Here is a 23,406-nt window from a genome sequence, read left to right as displayed (position 1 = left end):
CGGTTGCTCGTAGCGATTTGCCAAGAGACATTTTTTAAGTGAAAATCACGGAAATATATATTTTTTTACTCTGTAGTTTTATACAGGTACGGACGAAAAGTTATTAATCCTCAAAACAGCTGAAACACATGTAGGTGGCGCCCCCTACAAATAGGAGTCCTACTGACATCAAAATCAAAATTCTCATGTCAAAAAACTCCCAGACAGCAATTTTCATCCAAATATTGACGCTTCTTCATAAATTATTTGGAAAAAATCGAAATAAAAATGAAACTTCTACACCCTGTATCTCCGAAACTAAGCATTTTAGGACATATGTTTATAAAAACTTTTTCACTTATTTTTATCTACAGAATATGCTGCCGAAGTTCCCGGAATACAATTCGGACCACCCTGTATACACTAACGAAAAGATGACACGGGTATAATTATTAAGCTTTTAATATCTACTCGCCTCACACTAATATAAGAGATAAATGTAGCTAGATGCACTGGATGTATACTCCGAATGTCTATTGTTGTTTCTTCCATCCCTGTTTTTTTTAAATGCTTATCAACGCCTAAAAAGAATAACCAAAAACACAGTCGAAAATGTTGACGCGAGGTTCCATTTGACAAGTAAATGACAAAATCACAGTCTGCTCCATATATTTAATATGGGAAGTGTCTTAGATTTTACTTTTTTGTTACGATTTGCGTGCTTTCTTTGATTACAGTTGAAGGTTGGAATCTTTGGTGTTTCACAACAGCAAAATAAAAACACTAATTTACCACAATACACCAAAACATTTTGTTATAACTATGTTAGCATCATGAGCAGATGATTAATACTCAACTGGAGTGGGTAATTCTAAAAGTGTGCATCACGGCGACGCTAATTTTGAGGAAACATTAACCGAGTAATTTAATGAACTTAAAGAGACTTAAGTGATATGAAGATCATCGAGCCAATGATTTTTTTTTCTGAAGAGTAACCATAACTCCGATTCCGAATCTCTTACCTGTAGAGAAAAAGGATTGAATAATAAATACCCGAAACGAAAGTAATGTAACGTCTATCTAGACCAAGTTAAGGAGGTGGAGAAAATGGAGACAGATCCTTCCGTCTACCTCTCACGGGTACCTCAGCCGGAGGCAAGCTTCTAGATTGTGAAGGGCACGGGGAGCCAAACTCCAACCGTGGAAGGGTGTGTACCCTCGTAGGAAGAACATCTGTTGCAACACAAACAAAATATATATTTATCAAAATAGAGCGAACAACAAATAAAAATATTTATTTATCTAAATAGAGCGACCAGCGAGCTGCCACCTCAAGAAAGGCAATGGTAAACCACCTTGAGCATATTTGCCTTGTACAGCCTCTCAAATAGTGCCGTTTGGATTCGGCGATAAACTGTAGGTCCCGTGTACTTGTGAAACACTGATTACACACATCACAAGTACATGCGAAGTAGCCGACGCTCTGTATAGAGTATGGCACTGTAAGAAGAAGAAGTAAAAAAGTATGGGAAATACCCTGACCCCTCTACAACAGAGGTATGATGGGTTATAGACTGGGTGATGATACTAACTCCATTCTTTGTTACGTTAACTACGTAGTTAGTAGCTAATCGGATGCCGTAATGTTGCGAGGAGGGTTTTAGGAGACCCTATATAATTTAAATGCATACTGTGTACATATTATTTTATTCTAAGTCTATGGTACATATATATGTTACTGTTAATGTCCGAAATAAAGTTAATCTCAATATTACCTGGGTAATCTCGAGAATAACATAAAGCAAAATAAGTAAAAACAAAACCAAACATTAACGTGTTAATGTCGACATTAACTGACATTATCTTCATTTCGGATTCTAATCCGTACATTGAACAAAAACATAATTATACATTGTTTTGATATTTATCTTATATTACGTGTAAGCATATTTGGTTTACACTCTTTCTCAAATTATATGTATATGCATTCAAGATTAATTTCTATAAATTTTAGGAAATATAACTCAGCTATGGATGCAGCAAGTAAGGGAGCTACAGACGGGTTTCACTTAATTGCCGCTATTATATCTGGTGTTACCGCTACTTTGTCTTTTGTATATTTTATAAATGGAGTACTCAAATGGCTTGGGATCCTTGTTGGTAAGTGTTTCAAAGAAGAAGATACTAAGATACCTACACTTCACGAATGTATTGTACAGGGTGTCCCACTAAGAATAGCTCTCGGCTGTATCTCGGAAAGTATTAGCCGTAGGGCTTACGGAAAAAAATATTTATAACTAAAGAGGCTATGAGAAATTGCTGGAAATTATTTTCAAGATTGTAAAACGGTCGCTAGGGGGCGCAACTGCTATGGAAAATAAGATAATAGAATTTTTACAGAATTTTCTCTAGATAATGGGTGCTATAAATATATGAAGCTATTATTCAGTAAATTTTGGATTTTTTTTGTTAGAACCATTTTCCCCTATCTGTTAAAATAAAGTGGTGGGGGAAGGTTAGATATTTGCCTTTATTACTTGAAGTAGTTGAAGTTGTTGACATTTTGAAAAAGCAATCAAAAGATAAAAAAACGCTGCTAAGACTATAAAAATGTTGATCTAATAACAATTTGACGTTTATACTACGTCAAAAGCAACTTTTTTCCAAAGCCTACCATGACTTCACTGAGGCTTCGGTTATTTTTCACTGTTTTTAATATCTTAATTATTAGATATTAATACATCTGGTATTATGGTATTCTGGTATTTCGTCGATTTTAAAATAAACTAACCGTTTCTATCTTATTTTTTTGTTAGAATGGGTATAATCAAGAGGGCTACTAACTGATACCGTATTGTAAAAATAAGATAATTAAGGGCTTATTTTTGGTATTTATTATAATTTTACTAATATCTTCGGTTTGAAAGAAGATAACAAGATGCGGTTTTCGCTGACTTTTTAAGCTTTTACTACTCTTTACTATCAGCTAAAAAAAATAAATACGATAGTATATGTAATTACTATCGTATTTATTTTTTTTTTTTTGAAAAAAAACGCGCTATGTTTGTTAAATTGCAAGAAAGCGCCCCCTAGCGTCTACGTTCAAAACCTTATTATTATTATTTTTATATGGTATAATATAGAGTAAGAAACGCTCTTTAAACGAGCTCTCGTTTGTTGGATTCTGATCATCCAGTCCGGAGTTATTAACATTTAAACAAAGATAGATCTAACCTTCTCCCACCACTTTATTTTAGCAGATAGGGGGAAATGGTTCTAACCAAAAAAATCCAAAATTTACTGAAGCTTATGAAGCTATTATTTATAGTACCCATTATCTAGGCAAAATTCTGTAAAAATTCTATTTTCTTATTTTCTATAGCAGTTGCGCCCTTAAGCGGCTGTTTTACAAACTTGAAAATAATTTCTCATAGCCTAAAGGGCTATAAATATTTTTTTCCGTAGCTTTTTCCGGCTAAAGAGCTATAAATATTTTTTTCTGTAGGCACTAGGGCTAATACTTTCCCAGATACAGCCGCGAGCTATTCTTAGTGGGACAGCCTGTACACTTAAAGAATTAAGTGTAAAATTAATTAAATTAATTATAATTAATTTACTTTGTTTTTTTTTATATATCTTACATTTACCTTTGAGCTAAAATGTATGATATCTCGTATTCATCTATGTACAAGATTAATAAATTTATTATTAATGATTCACACAATTTGCATAATTTTAGAGTCAACTTTTAAGTTTAATAAATTAGAAATTTCCAACTACCAACTGGAGAGTTTTAAAATGTTTGTTTTATACAGGTTTTACAGATGAATCGGAAATATGGTCATTAGAATTGATAGCTGGTAAGATTTTCATACCAGTAGCGTGGATTATGGGTGTGAATTGGGACCAATGTGAGAAGGTGGGTCAGCTTATAGGGATTAAAACAATGGTAAATGAATTTGTTGCATTCTCTAGAATGCAGAACATGACTCTCGAGGTAAGAATAATGTGCTAAAGGTAATATTAGCAATAAATAATGAATATAATGGCAGATTCAAATTCTGTATATAAATAATCACTAGTATCTCATTTTACTTACTACAAATCAAACACAAACTTTGTACAATCAGATGCAAAAAAATTGGCGCCGGGAGGCACGTATAGCCGCCCATACTAAATATGTTAATAAAAAGTTGGTAGGCAGTTCTTTAAGTTTCAAAGTAAAGGAATTTTTCCCCTATCCGCCACCATTTTCACAAAAACGGACTACTGAAACACGGAATATCTCAAAAACTGCGACTTTGACTGATTTTCATGTTATTACAAATTTTGTTGCAAATATTATTCCTAATCTTAAATTGAAAACCGCGTTTCGCTAGCTACTGTAATTTCGGAGTTAAGATTTTTTTAAATTTTTATCGTGTTACAGACGGACAGACGGACAGACAGACACAATGAAAATATTTTGTTTGGGCTAAATATATGACAATATAACATTTTAAACTTGACCAAAAATTTTTCCTTTGCGCTTTTTTGCATCTCAGTGAATATAAAATTTGATTTTTCTTACATAGCCAAGTAAAATATTGGCATTACATGTGTGAGTATTTATTATGCATATATCATTTTATTTTTTAGCCAAGAAATAAAGTCATAGCAACATATGCCATTTGCGGATTCTCAAATCCCGGTTCTATAGGAATCATGATATCGACTATGGCTGCACTGGTCCCAGAAAAGAAGGAAAACGTTACAAGACTGATATTCAGAGCATGGGTAGGAGGCTCTCTGGTCTGCTTTATGACGGCCTGTATAGCTGGACTCCTAATGACGGATGAGGGTTTATCCGGTTTTGACAGTACATCTATTTCCTTGACATATTTAAACGATACAATTCCTTCATTTTAGCATTAATTAATTTATTAATGTGATGTTTTGTAATAGTATTAGTTATTTTATCACTTTACATTATTGTAATGATTGACAATTCTTCAATAATGCAATTATTGAAGAAACTAATTGAAGGGGTGCAATAAACAGGCAGCTCCACTTTTTTTGAAAATGAGATTTTTCATGAATTGCCCTTTAAAAAAATTGGCTGACCGTTTCCTGCAACAATCAGTTCTTTCAATGTATCCGTACATAAATGGCGACGTTAGTTGGAGCTGCCTTGCTCTGGGTTTGCAGCAAGAACCGAGCCAGTTCTTATTCGATTTTCCACAAATTTATTAAAATGGAGCCGCCTGGTTATTACAGCAACCCCTTCAATTGATGCGAGTCTTTTTAACTTAATTTAACAATTTTGCTACTTAAGATATTCAAATGTATTTATGGATTAAAATCTGTCAAAAGAGTCAAGGAAGATCTACGATACCCAAGCCAATGACATAATATTCAGTTTATCATCAGCCAGTGTTTGGTATTGTCTCGTTTGACTGAGTTTCGAAGAAAAACATTTTATAATAGTTTTTGATTTGATAATTTATTTGTGCTGTATTGTGTTTATTTCATAAATTTTCTTTTCGACATTTGGTTATTTGTGTAACTAGTAGTGTAAAAAGGACATATTTGTTGCACGACGCGAGAGTTTGGTTTGGAGCTGCAATCATGCTGAGTGCAACAAATATGCTTTTTGCATATGTTGCACACAACATTTTTTCTACGATCGAATTGAAATTCTTATTTATATATCTATTAAAATGTTTTTTACAGTAATTCACAGAATAATATTACCACCAACAGTGACACTATAAACCCATATTATTTTTATTTTTTTAATAACTCTTTTTGAGTTGATTATTTTAATTTTAGTGTCGCAGTTTGAACAATTCAATAAGGGAATTGATGGATAAACCTTATTTCCAGTATTTTTTTGTATTTTATTTTTATTTCTGCTCGTGGAGGTCTTGGGTTCTTGTTCTTCACTTAAAACTCTTTTCCGGAATGTTGCTGCAAAGTACTGGTACTTGGTTTACCTTCAAGAATTAAAAAAAACAGAAATGCGGTATTCTAGAGTACACGCCTGGTCGAGGGTTAAGTTGCAAATCTATGATTTTTTTCTTGTTAAATGCTCATTGTTGTCTGTCTGCACTACTACATCCACTAGTTCCTACTTAACTCCTAAGTTTTCTCCTAACAGTTTTTGTTAAATTACTTATAATCGGCATGTCCAAAATTGTTCTTATTTGGCATGTGTATTCAGCAAACGCAGACCTTTAAAAAATATATTTACGACTTCGCTGTAAAAGTAACAGAGGAGCCAATATTTCCAACAGTTCAAATTTTGCATGGGATTTCTTATGTTTCAAACGGCGATGCACCACCTTGGAATAAATACTTTGGTATATTACACCTACTATAACAATTTCTGTTTAATATATTTTATAAATTCAATAGTCAGTTAAAGTTTTCCACTTTTGTTTTATCTTTGGTCTAATTGAATATTTGAATAATAAATAATAGTCTATTAATTTAAACAGAGTTTCTGTATTCTTTTCAGTATTACTGTAAGTATTCTATTAGTTTTATGATATTGTTATTACTTTATGTATTTTAAGAGTTTATTTTGTTTAAAAAATAAAATTTATTTATTATTAACAGTTTGTAGACTTATTGTGAATATTAAAATTCCTAGTTTCTATCAAACTTAATATCATCATCATCATCATCATCATCATCATCATTTTCAGCTTATTCAACCATTTCTAATTACGGTGAAGCCCTATTTTGTGAAGTAGTACGAGGCAAGCAAGGTCAAACGTTGTGGTGGCTTCAGAAAAATAAGTAAACATGAAAAAACTGATATGAAAACAGTTACCGATGATAAATTAAATTGGCTATTCTTTGAAAGTTACATAAGAATATTTAGTGTTAATCATTGTCTAATATTATTAATTACAATATAGTAAAAAAAATATAAAACAGTTACTAACTACCGGTCTACCATTTATCGGCTTATAATCCACAGTATTGCTCCTCATCAAAACAAAATATACACAAAATTATTTAAAAAATCGTCTAATTATGTATTATTTCTGGTTATGGTAAAGTAACATTTATACTGTAGTCTGTAGCAAAGTTTAGTTTACGAATTTGGTTTTGTTTTCCTAGTTTTAATTGTCTAAATCCCTGCGTAATAAATACTAGTTGAATGGATTTATATCAGACCAAGCTGGGTGCTAATAAAAGTATCGTTTACAGATTTCTCTTAAGAACAATAAAAGGGCATTGCTTTTAAATAATGTCAGTAAACAATACTTTTGTTGACATCGGGTCAATTAATAATTTTCCAAAGCGGATATATTGATAATATTACCATTATTACTCATCAAGCAATACTCATCATCATGATGAGTACATAATTGAGTACCAGTATTATTCATCAAGCAATACTACTCTTATATCAATCAATTAAGGCCGTAAACAAACATATCATATACAATTTTTTATACTAATTCATTATAATAAAATTAAATCATAAAAATATTTTAATTATATTCCTGCAGTTTAAGTGAAAAGTTTTGTGCCAAAATATCTACTATACATATAATAAACGCGTGTTCAAATATTAATTCTGTGAAATATATAAACATAACAATATAACATAAAACGAGATGTAATGATGTAATTAACGAAATATTATCCTAACTTTACTTATTTCACTGAGATTTATGAAAAAAATCCTTTGCCTCGGATACAGCTACTGCCACGTTTTGGAAATAGCTCAAAACAAAACAAAATTGAACGAAGCAACAAAAAAACGCCAAAAAAATCCCCCCTCGCCCTCCTCACGAGTAGTTTTCAGGCGCTTTTAAGAATCGAAAGTAGGTCGAGGCAAACCGAAGTAGGTCAAGACAACTCGAAATAAATCGAAATGCGCCAAAGATGGGCGACGAAATGCGACCTTGACATGTTTCGGGTTGTTTCTGGCATAGTGTGTACGCTGTTTAAGAATCGAAAGTAGGCAGGTCGAGGCAAACCGAAGTGGTCAAGACAACTGGAAATAAATCGAAATGCGTTAAATTTGGGTGACGAAATGAGACCTTGACATGTTTCGAATTGTTTCTCGCAGTGTGTACGCTGTTTAAAACACTGAAACTTAAAAGAATGAAATAACAATAATGACGATCGGATTAATTATTTTAGTATGACGTTTTTGTATTTTTTTCGACGCATAAAAAACTAATTTGATATAATTAACGAGTATTAGGATTAAGTATATCTGAGTTTTTTTATTTTAAAGAACTATTTTATCTAATGTTATCAGTTAATTATACATTTTTATTGGCAATATAAAATAATATCGAATTAAGATATCATTTGAACGAATATCCGACATGATATATTATTATACAGGGTGAGGGTGACCCAAGTTTCCGAAAAAGTTCTATATTAGGTTTTTGGTTTGCAATTTTTATTTTTTTTCTGAATATGAGAGCAACGGTAACGCACATTTAAAAAAAATAAACATACAGGGTGATTCAAACATATTTTCAGCGTAAAGTTAAATGGGTTTAAATATAGAATACTATATATTTTTTTAGTTCTATGAATCTCGCATTGCTTATATTCTTCAGACATTTTATAAAGATAGATACATTTTAAAGTAAAGGATTAGTAATAAACCTAATATTCATTGTTCAAAAGCCCACACACTGTAGTGGATAGGGATGACACTTTTGGAGTTGAAGAAACGCCTACTATCGAAAGAACAAAAGTCAAATTTTTTTCTTACATTTAACAAAAAAACAATGATTTGCCCTGTTGGTTTGTAAGTATCAAACAGATTGCAAATTTTGGCAGAATGAATTTTGAACAAGATACTATTATACAGTAGGTACTTTTCTCTTGCCAAAATTATTTAAAATTCTTATAAAAGAATAGAATTTTGAGAAGGCTTTAAATAAGCAGTAAATTTAGTTTAAAAACAAATATTTATTACAAAAACCACTTGGTATAGTATAAGATATGACATTATGGTATTTTTGGAACGGAAATTTAAAGGCAAACCCACTGAGCTAAAAAAATATAGTATTCCATTTAGAAATATAATTAAAAATATGTTTGAATCACCCTGTATACTGATAAAAATATTTTGAAAATGTGTTTTACCATTGTCACCATATTAGGTAAAAAAATAAACCCAAAAAACTAATAGAGGAAGGGTTCTTTGGAAGCCTGGGTCACCCTGTATAAATTAGATATTAATTTCTCCTTTTCACTAACTCCAACTTGCGCAAATTAAGTTAATGTTTGTTAACGTGCCATTAGCCTGCCATTAGCCACTATTAATGTTCTAGTCAAGTCTTCGTAGCAATGTCCCCAAACAGTAGCATTAAAGACATATCCATCACAATAATATATTGTTTTATTAAGAGTAAAGATGATACTTTTCGTGGCGAGGCTGTACGTTAGACAGACGAATAATATGGCAAATAATATGAAAAGATGTAGGTATGATGAAGGTACAGGCAAATAATATGAATAAATTTAAAATTTATACGTTGTAAGAAAGGTTGTATATAATTATAAATTGAGAAAATACACAAATAACCATGGTTAAACTTGTTGAGTTTGACAGTTTATGTCAATTTAATAATATATTTTAGTACTTTTGTCACACTTTTGTGCTTAGGCGTAAAAGTACTTTACTTTTATGCCTAGGCGTTCAAATGACTTTTTTATATTATCAATCACGTCGCAAAAGCAAAGATTTTTGTGACATTTAAAAAAATATTTTTTTTTGTGTATATATTTTTTAGTTTGGCGTTTCGAAAGAAAATCATTTTTTTAAAAACAACTGTTAATGGGATACATCATATAGATGTGCTCAAATTTACTTTACAAAATTTTAATATTATTTTATTATAATTAAAACTAATATTTAATAAAGTAAAATAGTTAAATTAAATTTTAGTTGTCATTAATTAACTATATCTTATCTTGAGGCTGATTAAAGTAAAAAAACAGAAGTGAGTGATAAGTTATTTTATGTTAAGCAAATAATTATAGGTAAATAAAACTCTAAAAGGCAATTTAAAAATAAATAGGTGTTTGATAACTTACTTTGTTTCTATGAATTAATTGGTGATTTCTTACATTGGTGATAATTACATACCTATCATCGGATATACAAACACCAGTATAATAATCATAGTTTCGTGCCTAAAAAACAGAACCCTTTATAAGTTCACTTTGGTTTTTGATAGTCCGTTTGTCTGTCAATATCGTGTGGATAGGTCTATAGGTCCTTGAAGGCTGTGAAAAAAACAAACTTCTAAGTTAACGTAAAAAAAGATACGGCATTTTATGTCGTAAAGAAACATATATTTCCACACTCTCAAGGAAATCAAAATTTCTAGGGTATTTTACGTTGGCCAAGCTAAAAATGAAATTTGGCAAGTACTGTAGTCAATATAGAATTACATTTGCGAATAAATCATAAAAAATATCTTAGTCTTTAAAGAGAACCCTTGGTGGACTTGCTCTTGTCTATTTTTTTCCTAACATTACTTCTCATCTCTTCCAAAAGGGAGTTTTTGTTTTTTTACCACTGGAATAAAATCTACAAAATACTTTTTAAGTTTAAACACTACTCCGGTTTATTTTATAGATTTAATAACTAATACTATCTATTACCTGCAATACAAATATTAAGTTTTTCAATAAAAAAGTTTAGCTGGTATAAGAGTAAAACACAAAACTACATTTTTTCTATATATTTCACAACATAAGACAAATTACCACAATATGCAATTGTTGTTTAACCAGTTGCCTATAATAACTCGACTTCAAATATTGCCTTAGTTCTACGCGCCAATCAATACAAAACGCGCACTAATTTTATTAGCACTAATAACTTGCTGAAACTGTAATATCGATAACTCGATAAAACTAAAAACTAAAATTGTTAAAGATACTTAAACTGTTCCTCGTATTTTATATTATTCTGCCATTTCAATATATTTATTATACGCCGCTAGAATACAATAATTACCCAGCGTTTAGTTGCGCTCTGACACAGGAACATTGCGCATGCTGCAGTACAGCAGGAACCTACTACATAACTATCACAGGCCGTCGACAAGCCACAAAACCCCATTTAATATGAAATCATAGTTTTTGAAAGACAATTGTTAGTAATTGTTAGTATATTATAGTATTCTAATATACGATTTGAAGAATTTGATTATGAAAATTATTGAAAAGATGATATATTAATTTTGATAAACGTTATATTTTTTGCTGTAGTTAAAGTACATCTGCTGAACCTGTCTCTATGAAAGGAATGCGGACAAAAAACATTTAAATAAACAGCAATATATTTTATACGTCGACTTGAGGAGTACGTCGCGTCGCCGCAAATCGCTCCGCCCACTCATTTTATTGGCTACTTGCAAATTTGTTGAATTTTTATTGATGAGACGCGTCGTCAATTTTTTAGCAAAAACATCGAGAAAATATAATTTCTCCTCTCACGGATACACCGTAGCTACAGAACGGACAGACGTACTGTAAAGTATCACATTTTCCGAAAATTTAGCGGGGTTTCCACATTCAAGGATTACTGGCGCCAGTTTTATTGTATGTGGAAACCTGTAAAATCGACTGGCGCAAGTTTAGTGGCGCCACTAATTCATGTGCCAGTAAAGTTCAACGCTCCTGTATTTTTTGGCGCCAGTTTTGTGTGTAAATAATACAGCGAGGATATCCAGTCATAAAAATGTCGTTTGTTTTAAAAAAGTGGTCTACTGAATTAATAATAAAATTCTTGGAAGCCTACGAACAACATCCTTGCTTATGGAACAATAAAATAAGTGATTATAAGGACCGAAATAAAAGGGATGAAGCCTTAAGAAGAAGTGTTGGTGTCATGGCTGATTCTCTCAGCAACTTTGATGTAAATTCCGCAAATGCCAAAATTCGAAGTATTAGGAATGCTTATACACCCTAGAGCATAGCAAGGTGTTAAAATCTCATAAAACTGAACGTAATGACATGCCAGTTTTAAATTTACTATAGACCTGTGGAAACGGGTAATGGCGCCATTTACTTGTGGCGCCAATAAACTGGCGAACACTGGCGCCAGTAATCCTCGAATGTATAATAGCATTGAACTAAATAAATTTTGTGCTTTTTTAACATTTTAAAACGGCAAAAAATATGATGTTAATTCAAATTCTATCAAAAAAAGTCTACCCAAGAATGAAATCGAAATTATGTTACCATAGAAACACCTTTTGATTTTTAGGAGTTGAGTTAGCAACGTCTGGAAAACGAGTATTTTAATAAAGCTGGCTCTGACGAGTCTACGTCTGATTTAGTCTACGTGACTAAATAAAAAAATATAGGATCTTCTTTCAATGCGCAGTACTGAACGCAACGTCGGTCTATCGGCAGCCAGACGACTCGCACGCTGTTCCAGAGAGCATAGCAAAAGATATATCAAAGAGCCAGCTTTCTTAAAATACTTTCTTGACCAAGTTGCTAGCTCTTAGACTATTATTAGGACTTTCAGAGAAAATTCAACAAAGTCTAAATATTTTTCTTAATTTTCTCTTAAACGCTATGGAAATTTGGAAAAGTGTATACGGCATTAACCTTGTTTGGAACAAGCAAAAATTGTTATGAAGAATACATTTTTCTCAAAATATCATTAATAAAAAGTTTAAGACAAAAACGACAACCTTTTATATAATATAAAATTGTGTAATGACGTTGCGTTGTGAGTTATAAAAAAGTTTTAAAGAAAAAGTTTATTTTTTTCTTTTTAGTGTATTTAAATAAAAGCTTGTTTTTAGAAAAAAAAAACATTTTTAAAATTTATTTTTTACTTTTTAGTTATGCTGGTTTCTCATCGTTTCTCAGTTTCACACACTTAAACTCAACTTTTTTTCTTAAATAACTTCCTATAGACATCCTAACAATAATATGTATATCGATTTTCATTAAAAAAGGAGAACTTAAAAAAACGACAGCTGTCAAATTTTTATTATTATTTTATAAAAAAAATTTTGCCGACAAAAATGCCGCCATTTTGACAGCTGTCAAAAATTCGGGTCATGCCTTGCAAAAAAATGTATTGTCATCGGAATCTACAGGCCAAATTTCAATTTCCTACAATGAAAGGAAGTGGTTCTAATTTAGCTTACAAGATTTGCCCCGAACAAACATTACATACAAAGCAAGTTAAATAAAAAAGCTTATAAAAAATGAACGAGTTGACATAATTTATTAAAATATTTAGATTGATAAATAATTTACTTTTGCATCAGTACCACTCATAAATCTTCTAACACACAAATTCCGACAATTTGAATCATCGTAGTATTTCCTGCAGTTATTTCGCATTTACTCTGGCCGCGAAACGCGTTATATGATGGGATTAACGTGTCGCCTGTCGCAAGGTTTGTAAACACAACTATGGTTAGATATTTGACATAAATTCAACATGGCGGTGTCTGTGCAGTGTGATAAGAGTTAATAGGTAAGTTTTTCTTTTATTTATAATAATAAAATGATTAATTTATATTCCTGTTGAATCAAAGACGTTTTAGAACCGACAAGCCATTCGATTTTATAAAAGTTATAGTAAACACTAATTTCCTATCAATTGAACAATTGAAATATTGATTTGTATTACCTGTACGTGCTTAGTTGGCTTTTGAGGGATTCTACTGTTGTCATTCTTTCCTAATTGTAATCGGTTGCATGTTTTTTACGCACATAGTTGATGTTTTGCTACACGCATATACCAGATTAAAATTATAGTAATCCTGTGTAGTATCGAGACCTTGATGGGCTTTAATTTTTAAATTATGTCAAATTAATTTTAATACTGCTCCTTAAGTTGAGAAGTTTTGTCAATACACTGGCTTTAAAAGTTACCTAAATACTTTGCGTGTATATCCGTATATAATCACTCGGAAAAATCGGAAAATTTTTATTAATTTAATAAATATTTATTTTGGGTTTGACACCCCATCACAAGTAACAATTAAACTGCACTGTAACATTTTAGTAGAAGTTCAAGACATGTTTTAGTACATTAACCTTGCTATATTTATCGATAAAAATAACTTGGTGATATGAAATTGACTTACACACGTCACGTGTTGATTTATTTGCATACTTTTCAATTATTCCATCGTATATTTATATAAACAATCCCATTTTGCACAAATATTTATTGTTGAGAATTGTTTTTACAATTCTTGCATGACAATTGTAACGGATATTATTGTATTTGTTATATTTACATAATATCAAAAGAACATGTCAGTAAATTAAAATCTCAATTAAAATCAGTAGTAGAAATAGAAATAATATACATATATTTCAATAAAATTCAATTAGTCTGTTCGAAAACAACTGCAACTCTTTGTTTTCCATAATCATTTATTTTTTAAATAATTTTGGAGCTTGAATACAATAGAAAACAAAGTTAAACTACTGTTGAAAACGCTACATAAAATTGAAGCGAAGAACTGCTACAAATAAAGTAGAAAAATTCTTGCAATAATGAGACAATTAAAGTGGAGATAATAACAATTGAAAGTTATTAAATAAGTTGACAGCCCAACCACCTAGACATTATAATATGAGTGTTGTTTGCTTACAGTTTTCAACATTTTTTATATGATGACATTACTAGTAGTGTTGTCTACTTAAAGGTTGATTCTCACTATACGTTCCATATCAGCTCCCTTCCGTTTCCCTTCAGCTTACATAAAATATATTATATCATGTAAATGAATAAGACAATGCACACTATCCGTTCCGTTTCCCTTCCGTTCCATATCCTTTCCTTCTACACATTTTTTTTTTGGCGGACAGACTGAAGAGTATCGGAAACAGCGTTGTCAAGTTCTTATATTTGTGTCTATTAACATTTTGCTGATATTTATTTATTTTTTTACCTCTTAATTAAATCTATTATCTTTTCCAAAAGATAAAAAATTTTAAAATAAAACTTTTGTAATGATATAAATTGTACAATTAAAAGTATGGAACTGATACGGGACGGAAGCTTACGTATAACATCAATACAATAAAAATACGAAAAGAATATGAAAACTATTCAAGAAAGTACACACAAAACAAGGCAACGCCGCGCGTCTATTCGTTCAATTCCGAGCAAAATAGCGAGGCTCCACGAAGTTGGGGCCTCGCTCGCCAAAGCGAGGCCCCATCGACAGGTCAGATTTTGAGGCCAGACGAGACTTCTAGGGTATTAAGATATTCTTTGCTAAGACTTCTAAAGATCCAGGCTCAATAATTTTAGTTTTCAAAGGCCTGTCTTACAATCTTGCAATTACTGTATATAAAACGCTAATATCAGTGGCAAACACTTGTAATGAACGTGAAGTTCAAGTGCAAGATTTATAAGTTATTAATATCAACACTGATTTTAATTAGGATTACATAAATCTTTGTCAATACAGATAAAGATAAAATATCGGATAAAATGTACAACAAATCTGGAAAATGAATCCGTTGTCTTCATACTTTTTTCAAACATAAAATATACAGATGGGCTTTTGACAAAGATATAACTATAATTTCATTTGCTTTTGATTTTGAGTAACAACCAAAGTAATCTTTCTTACTCGCTCCATAGAAAATACATACTGTAGTATAATATACCAGAGTCCGTTCAACAATGTTGAAGAGGTAAATCCATTTAACAGTGTGTTAGTTATTAAAGAACCTACCCATTGTGTCAGAACATTGTTGAACGAATCTGTAAATTATATACCAGAATACCATAATCGAAAGTTGATTTATTGAACTGAAGACAAGTAATTAATTAAATGAAAAACTTTTGATTGACAAATATGTTAAATATAATACGAAATTAAAACAGTACAAATTTATTATATTCAGTCACTTTACATAATAAGTTAAAGTCGTTGTTAAATCCATGAATACATCAATAAGAAGGAAGACTAAGATGAAAAGTATTTAAAGATATCTGAAAGTATCAAACTAAATTCTAAATTTGATATTTTAATTGCAACTTTATTTTGAAATTCATTAATGTATATTAATTATTTTACTATATAGAACCACTAGACCTATTATTAACACTGAATTTGTATATCTTTAAATAACACATTGACACATTGTAAGAGACCCCTTTTGTAATTTCTATATTACATTTTGCCTTGGGATCTTTCACCTTATTTGTGTTTATCGAAATACGCACGTTTCAACTGACTTTTAGGTCTGTAACCTAATATGTGATGTCATATACCAATATGATTTTTTACTTTATTTAAAATAACTCAAGTGTTCGAAATTATATGTTATAAAATATTATATATTTTTAACTAGTTGATCAATGAAATCAGCAGATGATTAGAACTCTTATAACATGGCAACGTGGTTAAAGAAACGCGCGTCCATTGCAAAAATAAAGCGTTTTGGTGTATTGTGGTGAATTAGTTGTTTTATTATGTCATTTTAGTAAAAAATAAGATGTAGAATGTAGTATCTCCGGGAGGGGGATTAATCACTGCGACCTTACAGATCTATTGTGTCCCCCTTTCTTGAGTTATAACGAGTTGTAACTCATCATACAATCTCAGGGCTTTGACATCTGAGACGTTTTACAATGATTAGTTCTCCATCTCCGATATTTTTTTCCAACTCCCAGTGGATGACATACAAACAATTTACAACTTTGAGAAACACCTCACTGTGGTATTGAGTAATAAAAAAGATTGGAAGGAAGAAACGCTTACTCAGCATGTAAAAGACCATACCATAACGTGGTATACTGATGCTTCCAAAACCAAAGCAGGGACAGGGATAGGAGTATTTGGGCCGAAAACTAAATACTACGAACCAATGGGCACCTACCCCAGTATCCTTCAGGCAGAAATTTACGCTATCGAAAGATGCGTAAATTGTTCTTAGATAGGGACTCAAAACGGAACAGGAAACAGGAAATTGCCATCCTATCCGATAGTCAAGCAGTACTAAACGTGATCAATTCAGTAACTATTAATTCGAAATTGGTCAAAGAATGCCTAGAGAAGCTTAACAAATTAGGCAAAGAAAATAAAGTCCTCCTACTGGGGTGCCTGCTCACCAAGGGATAGAAGGCAATGAAAAAGCAAATGATCTAGCTAGAAAAGGAGCGAACACTCCAGTAACTGGACGAGAATCGTTCTGTTTGCGGAACTGAAGAATCTGGAAAAATCCATCCGTAACTTGGAATGGGTCTCCTCCAACGGTCTAAGACACTCGAAAAAGTTAACGTTTCTAACAGGACACTGTCTCCTCAACGAATAACCTAACCTAACCTTAGTAGGCTGAAGCTGAGAAACAACGGCGAATGCCGATTCTGTGGGGAAAATGGGGAAACACCAGAGCACACCTTATCACTGATTGGGGCGAGACGACGGCCATTCGTGGCCAAGAACTTTGATACGGCTGATGTCTGCTCATTCACTTATATTAGTAGCCATTCCAATAATAATTTAATAAATTCAATCGGTTATCACTAACAATAATATTTCAGTAGGTATTTAATATAATAATTATCATAATTATTGAGAGGGGGTTATTGTATCTCGCTGACCGGCCAGTCTGCATAACACTAATTTAATGTGTATTTCGAAATAATAAATTAAGAAATAATTGTGTAGTTTAAATTCTAAATTTCTTTTATATTAACATTAATTTTACATATATTATTATGTTACTGATTAGCGATTTAAGATAATACAAAAATCCTCTTTAGGTATATTTCTATTTTTAAACAAATAAATAAATATTTATATCATTAAGATTGATAACTTGATTAGATTTTTACATCAATATAGACTTATCGACGATGCTTTATGTAATTGTTATCTTTTAATAAAGAACTCGAGATAATATAGAAAATTATGTTAAAAGGTTTATGTTTAATCATAAACCATGTTTATTGTTTGTATATATGTATAAATAAAATACTTGTTTTTTATTCAGAAATATTTTACTATCCTAAGAGGAAGGAAATAACAACTCTAATAATAATAATATATTTAGTAATACGAGTCTCAAATAAATGCATATATTTTCTGGAGGGAACACGCCACGTACATTTTTAGGAAAAAAAAATTTAAAAATTGTAATTTTTTGAAAAAATTAATTTTTTATGATTCTTTTTTAAAATTTAGTTTTAAAATTAATGTATTGATGGGAACATAGGTAGTATATCACATTTTGAAGAACAAAACTCCAGAAAAATTTCATTAACTTTTTTTTAGCTCAATCCGGTTCTGAAATCATTCCTTTTTAATTTTCAAAATAGTGTAAGTTAGCTATATTGGACTTATTTGAAGAATGGTAAAGGGAAAATATGTTTCTTGTATCGAGATCTACCAGCTATGATTATTTTCAGCTTATTCAACTATTTACAATTATGGACATTATGCTACAGGAGGAGGCTTCTCAGATATTTAGAGTCTATTGTTGTCTATTGTATGGGCTATGTGGGTCCCAGTTATCCCTGCTAATTTACACATGGTCCCATCTCATATTTGGTCTTCTTCTTAATTAAGAGATCTAAATTCCTCGTGTGTACCATGCTGTAATTTTTGTGGTCTATCTTGAAGAATTTAATTATTGGGACTGAACAGTAGAACTCAAAGAAAAATTTCAAAATACTGACTCTTCCTTCCTTATTCATTTTTGAATCCGTTTGCTTAATCCGTAAGCACATAATATCTGCTATTCCGGAAAGGCCATCTCACAACTATCCACTTAGGAATGCGAAGCACGATCTTTATCTGCCAACCCCGAGCTCAGAACTAGTTAAGGGCTCAATATTGTACAATACCAAAAAAATGTACAATCATCTGCCTTTGAATATCAAGTCATTTTCATCCTTTCCCGCATTTCGCAAAGCTCTGAAATCATACTTACTGGAGAGAGCTCTATATGCAGTAAACGAGTTTTTTGTTGATGTTTAATCATAAACAATTTTGAATTTTAAAATTTTCATCATCTCACGCACTGGTTAAAGGTCTAGTATTTAATATTTTATAACTCTTACATGATTTTATCCATTTACAATTTTCCTTTTGTAAAATTTTATTGATACGCTTGTGTTCTGCAATGACCATGTATGTTTTATTTGTAATTTTAATGACGTAATCTTTTTTGAATTGATTTGTATTGTATGATATTTTTTATTATTTGTATATTTTTTGTGCTTTTGTTTTGATATGTCGATGAAGGTATTTTGGCTTTTTGTACAATAAAGCGTTGTTTATTATTATATTATTATTATTATTTGTTTCTGTAGATGACAACATAACCACCCTGTATATAAGCAGTTATTTACATAGCAATCATGGCGATAATCTGTTGGGTTAATTTTGTATTAGCTCTTAAATACACTACCTAAATTATTTTATGCTATACTGTAATCTACTCGTAGTACTTATTTACTAAAGTAAAATTATCTGTTTTTTTAAATAAAAACTCACGTTATAGAATTTATAACTTTACTAACTTAACTTATTTAACAATTACTACTGTTTATTTTGAAAATGTCTAAGGAAGTTCTAAGTGAACACGCTACTGGAATTTAGTAAGACAGATGAAAAATCAATTATCTATTAATTTTAAATACTGTCAGTTTATAGGTCATTTTTTTAATTCAACCATTTCATCCAACGGCTTTAAAAATATAAAATAGTCAAAAATTATTTATATCATATAAATCGATATCATATAGAAGAATGGTTTTTGTATATATTTACTAATACTAGTTAATACATATTTGATGCTTTAAAAGCATTATAAAAATGATATTAAATGTAATTTTGTTAATAGTTGTTAATACTTAGCTAATATTTTAATAATATGAAACTAGTCAATTACCTCTATGAAAAATAACTCATTTCTGTATAGTTTCATGAATTGCTGTTGACATTAGCATTGAAATGCCCAGACCCAGCGCTTTACCTTTATTATCTAATTTCCTTGAGTGAAAGTACGAAGTAGGCCAGTTCCATAGACTTAATGAAATAGTATCGGTAATTTTTTACCTGTATTAATAAACAGGTGACATTTCCTCAGTAAGTAAGCTTTCTTTAAAGAACTTTTTGTCTTTGTCTTATATCGAATTTTCTTATAGTAGGTATAGAGGGACAAGAATTTTATTAAACTATACATAAATTTTTATTAGAATTTGTAGGTCAGATTAAATAGACTAATAATCAGAAAGAATACAACATGCATTTAGGCCAAGAGGCAACAGGCCATTTTTGGCTGTTGTTTTCTATAAAAACTGTTTGGTAAAATTATATTATTGTTTCTATAATATTATAACACTAGTTTGGTTTATGGATTGACTTAAAATATTTCAGTTATTAAGTGGGCAAAGTTAAATGTCAACCACTTTGTCATTAATATATCAGAAAAATGTTAAAAAAGTCTGTAAAAATATTTTTTGAAAAAAATACATCCATAATACCGTATCATCCAAAAAAATGGCATCCAGTTGGCTTGATCGATTTCATCATGATTAATAGCAGATTCCAAAATGCCATAAAGTCTGTAAAAACATATCCTGGGGCAGATATTGGGTCAGATCATAACCATGTAGTGGCGCAATTCAGAATCAGATTAAAAACGATCAACCGTAGAAATGAATTTAATAAAATAAACCTCAATGCTCTTAAGGACAGCGATAAAAAACATGAACTTTCTACACAAATTAATAGCAAGTTGAAAAGTCTGAAAGACCATATAAATAATATGGAAACTGATAAAATATGGACAAATCTCAGAGATACAGCCAAAGATGCTACGTTAGAGATCCTAGGGAAGGCGAGTAAACATACAAGGAAAGACTGGATGACCAATAAAATATTACAATTAATGAAGGAAAGAGGATTACAAAAGAACAACTTGGAAAATTATAATAAAATCAACAGAATTATCAAGCGTGAAATCAGAAAAGCTAAAAAGAAATGGATAAACGAACAGTGCGCTGATATAGAAACCCTGGAACAAAAACACGACAGTTTTCACCTTCATAGAAAGATCAAAGAGGTGACGACACACACTTATAAACGTACAATACCGGGCAAACTTATTGATGATAAAAACAAACTGGTAATAGATAAACAGGAAGAACTGGATATATGGAGAGCTTACATAACGGAATGTTTTAATGATTATCGAGAGTCAACAGATCAATGGGACAATTGCTTAGACGGACCAGACATACTAAAGGAAGAATTAGTTAAAGCCTTGACAGAAACTAAAAATGGAAAAGCTGTCGGTCCTGATGATTTAAATGTTGAAATCCCCAAACTGTTAGACGAAGAAAATATGAATCTTCTACTTGAATTGTTTAATCGCATCTACAACACCGGAAAGATACCTAAACAATGGTTGCAAGCCACATTTGTAACTCTCCCTAAAAAGTCAAACTCCAAAAGATGCAACGAGTATCGTCTAATAAGCCTTATGTGTCATACATTAAAAGTGATTCTGCGTGTCCTGCACTCTAGACTATGGAGAAGGATTGACGAAAATATAAGTGCAACTCAATTCGGCTTTAGAAGTGGGCTGGAAATCAGAGATGCTTTGTTCTCAATACAGGTTTTAGTCCAAAAATGCCTCGATCAGCAGACAAGTGCCTTCGCATGTTTCATAGATTATGAGAAGGCATTTGATAACGTGAAACATGACAAGCTGATACATTTACTGAAGCAGATTGGGTTAGATGGCAAAGACATTAGAATTATTAAAAACTTATATTGGAATTAGTCAGCTTATATAAAAATCGGAAATATGTCAACAACGGATATAGAAATTCTTAAAGGCTTCAGACAAGGATGTATATTATCGCCACTTCTGTTTAATTTATATTCTGAATCGATATTCCAGGAGGCGTTGGAAGATTTAGAAGTGGGAATAAAGGTGAATGGTAAACCTATTAATAACATCCGATATGCTGATAATACGGTGCTCCTAGCTGGCATTGAGAAAGATTTGCAGTGTCTGGTGGACAGAGTTAGCAGTATTAGTCAGAGTCATGGTCTTAAAATAAATATAAACAAAACAAAATTTATGATTATCAGCAAACTAAATATTGAAAATATCAGGATACAAATGGAAGATCAAAATAAAGAAAGGGTAAGAAGATTTAAGTACTTGGGTTGCTGGCTGAATGATAAATACGTGTTTGAACGATAAAAAGTGTTTCTGGCTATTTCAATTCTATGTTTGATTTCTTCATCAGGATCCCTTTTTTCAAAATGAAAACTCTGCTCTGCAACCGAGACATGAATCTGACTACTCGATGGCGAGCTACCAACTGCTATGTACTCTCTACATTGTTATACGGAGTCGAGGTATGGACATTGAAAGCACGGACCATGTCATGCTTGGATTCATTTGAGATGTGGTTCTACCGACGAATGTTGAAAATATCCTGGACCGAACGAATAACAAACCTCGAAGTATTAGAAAGAATGTGTAAAGTCCAAGAACTATTGACTACAATAAAACGACGAAAAGCAGCATATTTTGGTCATATTTTTCGAAATAACAAATATAGTTTCCTACAGCTGATCGTTGAGGGAAACATTGAAGGACGATGAGGCATCGGGCGTAAACGGTTTTCCTGATTGCGGAAGTTGCGCTAGTGGTTTAATATAGGAGAGGCCAGTGCAATTATCCGTTTGGCTCAAGACAGGGCGGAATTCCAATTGATGGTCGCCAACCTCCGATGAGGAGAAGGCATATGAAGAAGAAGAGTTGGCTTGAAAATGACGATGCTTATATAATTTAACCTATAAAATGACAGAGATTTTCATTTCATAGCCATTGCTGACGCCGTTTTATTTCAATCATGTTGTAAGTACTAATAGCAACATCATTGATTAATCAATGATCAATCATTATTTTAATAGCAAGTAAGTAATTTCTTATATTTCAATACCTAGACAATATAATACAAAATACTTAGCCTCCAACTGGCATGGCGATGGCGATGGCGATGGCGATGGCTTGGTGAATTTTTGTACCGCTTATGGCGTGCTGGGGTGACGGACCCCATTTTTTTTTAGTTAAAAATACATGATGAAGAGAGTTTATAAAAAGCTTGTTATTTTAACACTGTTTCCAATATTATATTCAAAATTGTGAAAAAACAATTTCATTCATTTTCAACAAATTAATAAGAACGGACACAAAAATAAAGTAAAACGCATTTTTTAGGAATTTTTGACAACAGAAATATAACTTGGCTGAGAAACACATATAAATTAAAAACATAGGTATATATTTTATGATTTTACCATATTATTAAAAGTACAAACAACTCAAATGTGAAGCTAAAGTAATAAACATAAATTATTTTCAACAAAACTGTTAAGACCTTAACTTTTTCAAATACAGTACATGCTAATA

General features: G+C 31.3%; 1 protein-coding gene across 7 annotated transcripts in view; it reads left to right on the top strand.

Moving 5' to 3' along the window:
• LOC115876561 (sodium/nucleoside cotransporter 1-like) overlaps window positions 1–5,963 on the top strand; it is a 35,950-nt gene extending 29,987 nt beyond the window's left edge. For all 7 annotated transcript variants that reach the window (XM_030892378.1, XM_030892404.1, XM_030892371.1 and 4 more), the window contains exons 10-12: window positions 1,994–2,139; window positions 3,795–3,976; window positions 4,618–5,963. In XM_030892378.1, coding sequence (XP_030748238.1) covers window positions 1,994–2,139; window positions 3,795–3,976; window positions 4,618–4,887 — 598 coding nt within the window. In that variant the 3' untranslated portion in view covers window positions 4,888–5,963. The remainder of the gene's footprint in view (window positions 1–1,993; window positions 2,140–3,794; window positions 3,977–4,617) is intronic.
• Window positions 5,964–23,406: the final 17,443 nt, after the last annotated feature.

This window comes from Sitophilus oryzae, unplaced genomic scaffold (genome assembly GCF_002938485.1).
Source record: "Sitophilus oryzae breed Bouriz unplaced genomic scaffold, Soryzae_2.0 scaffold_1059_pilon_pilon, whole genome shotgun sequence".
NCBI classification, from domain to species: domain Eukaryota; kingdom Metazoa; phylum Arthropoda; class Insecta; order Coleoptera; family Curculionidae; genus Sitophilus; species Sitophilus oryzae.
Note: the sequence above shows the minus strand (reverse complement) of the source record. Positions and strands in the feature narration are given on the sequence as shown.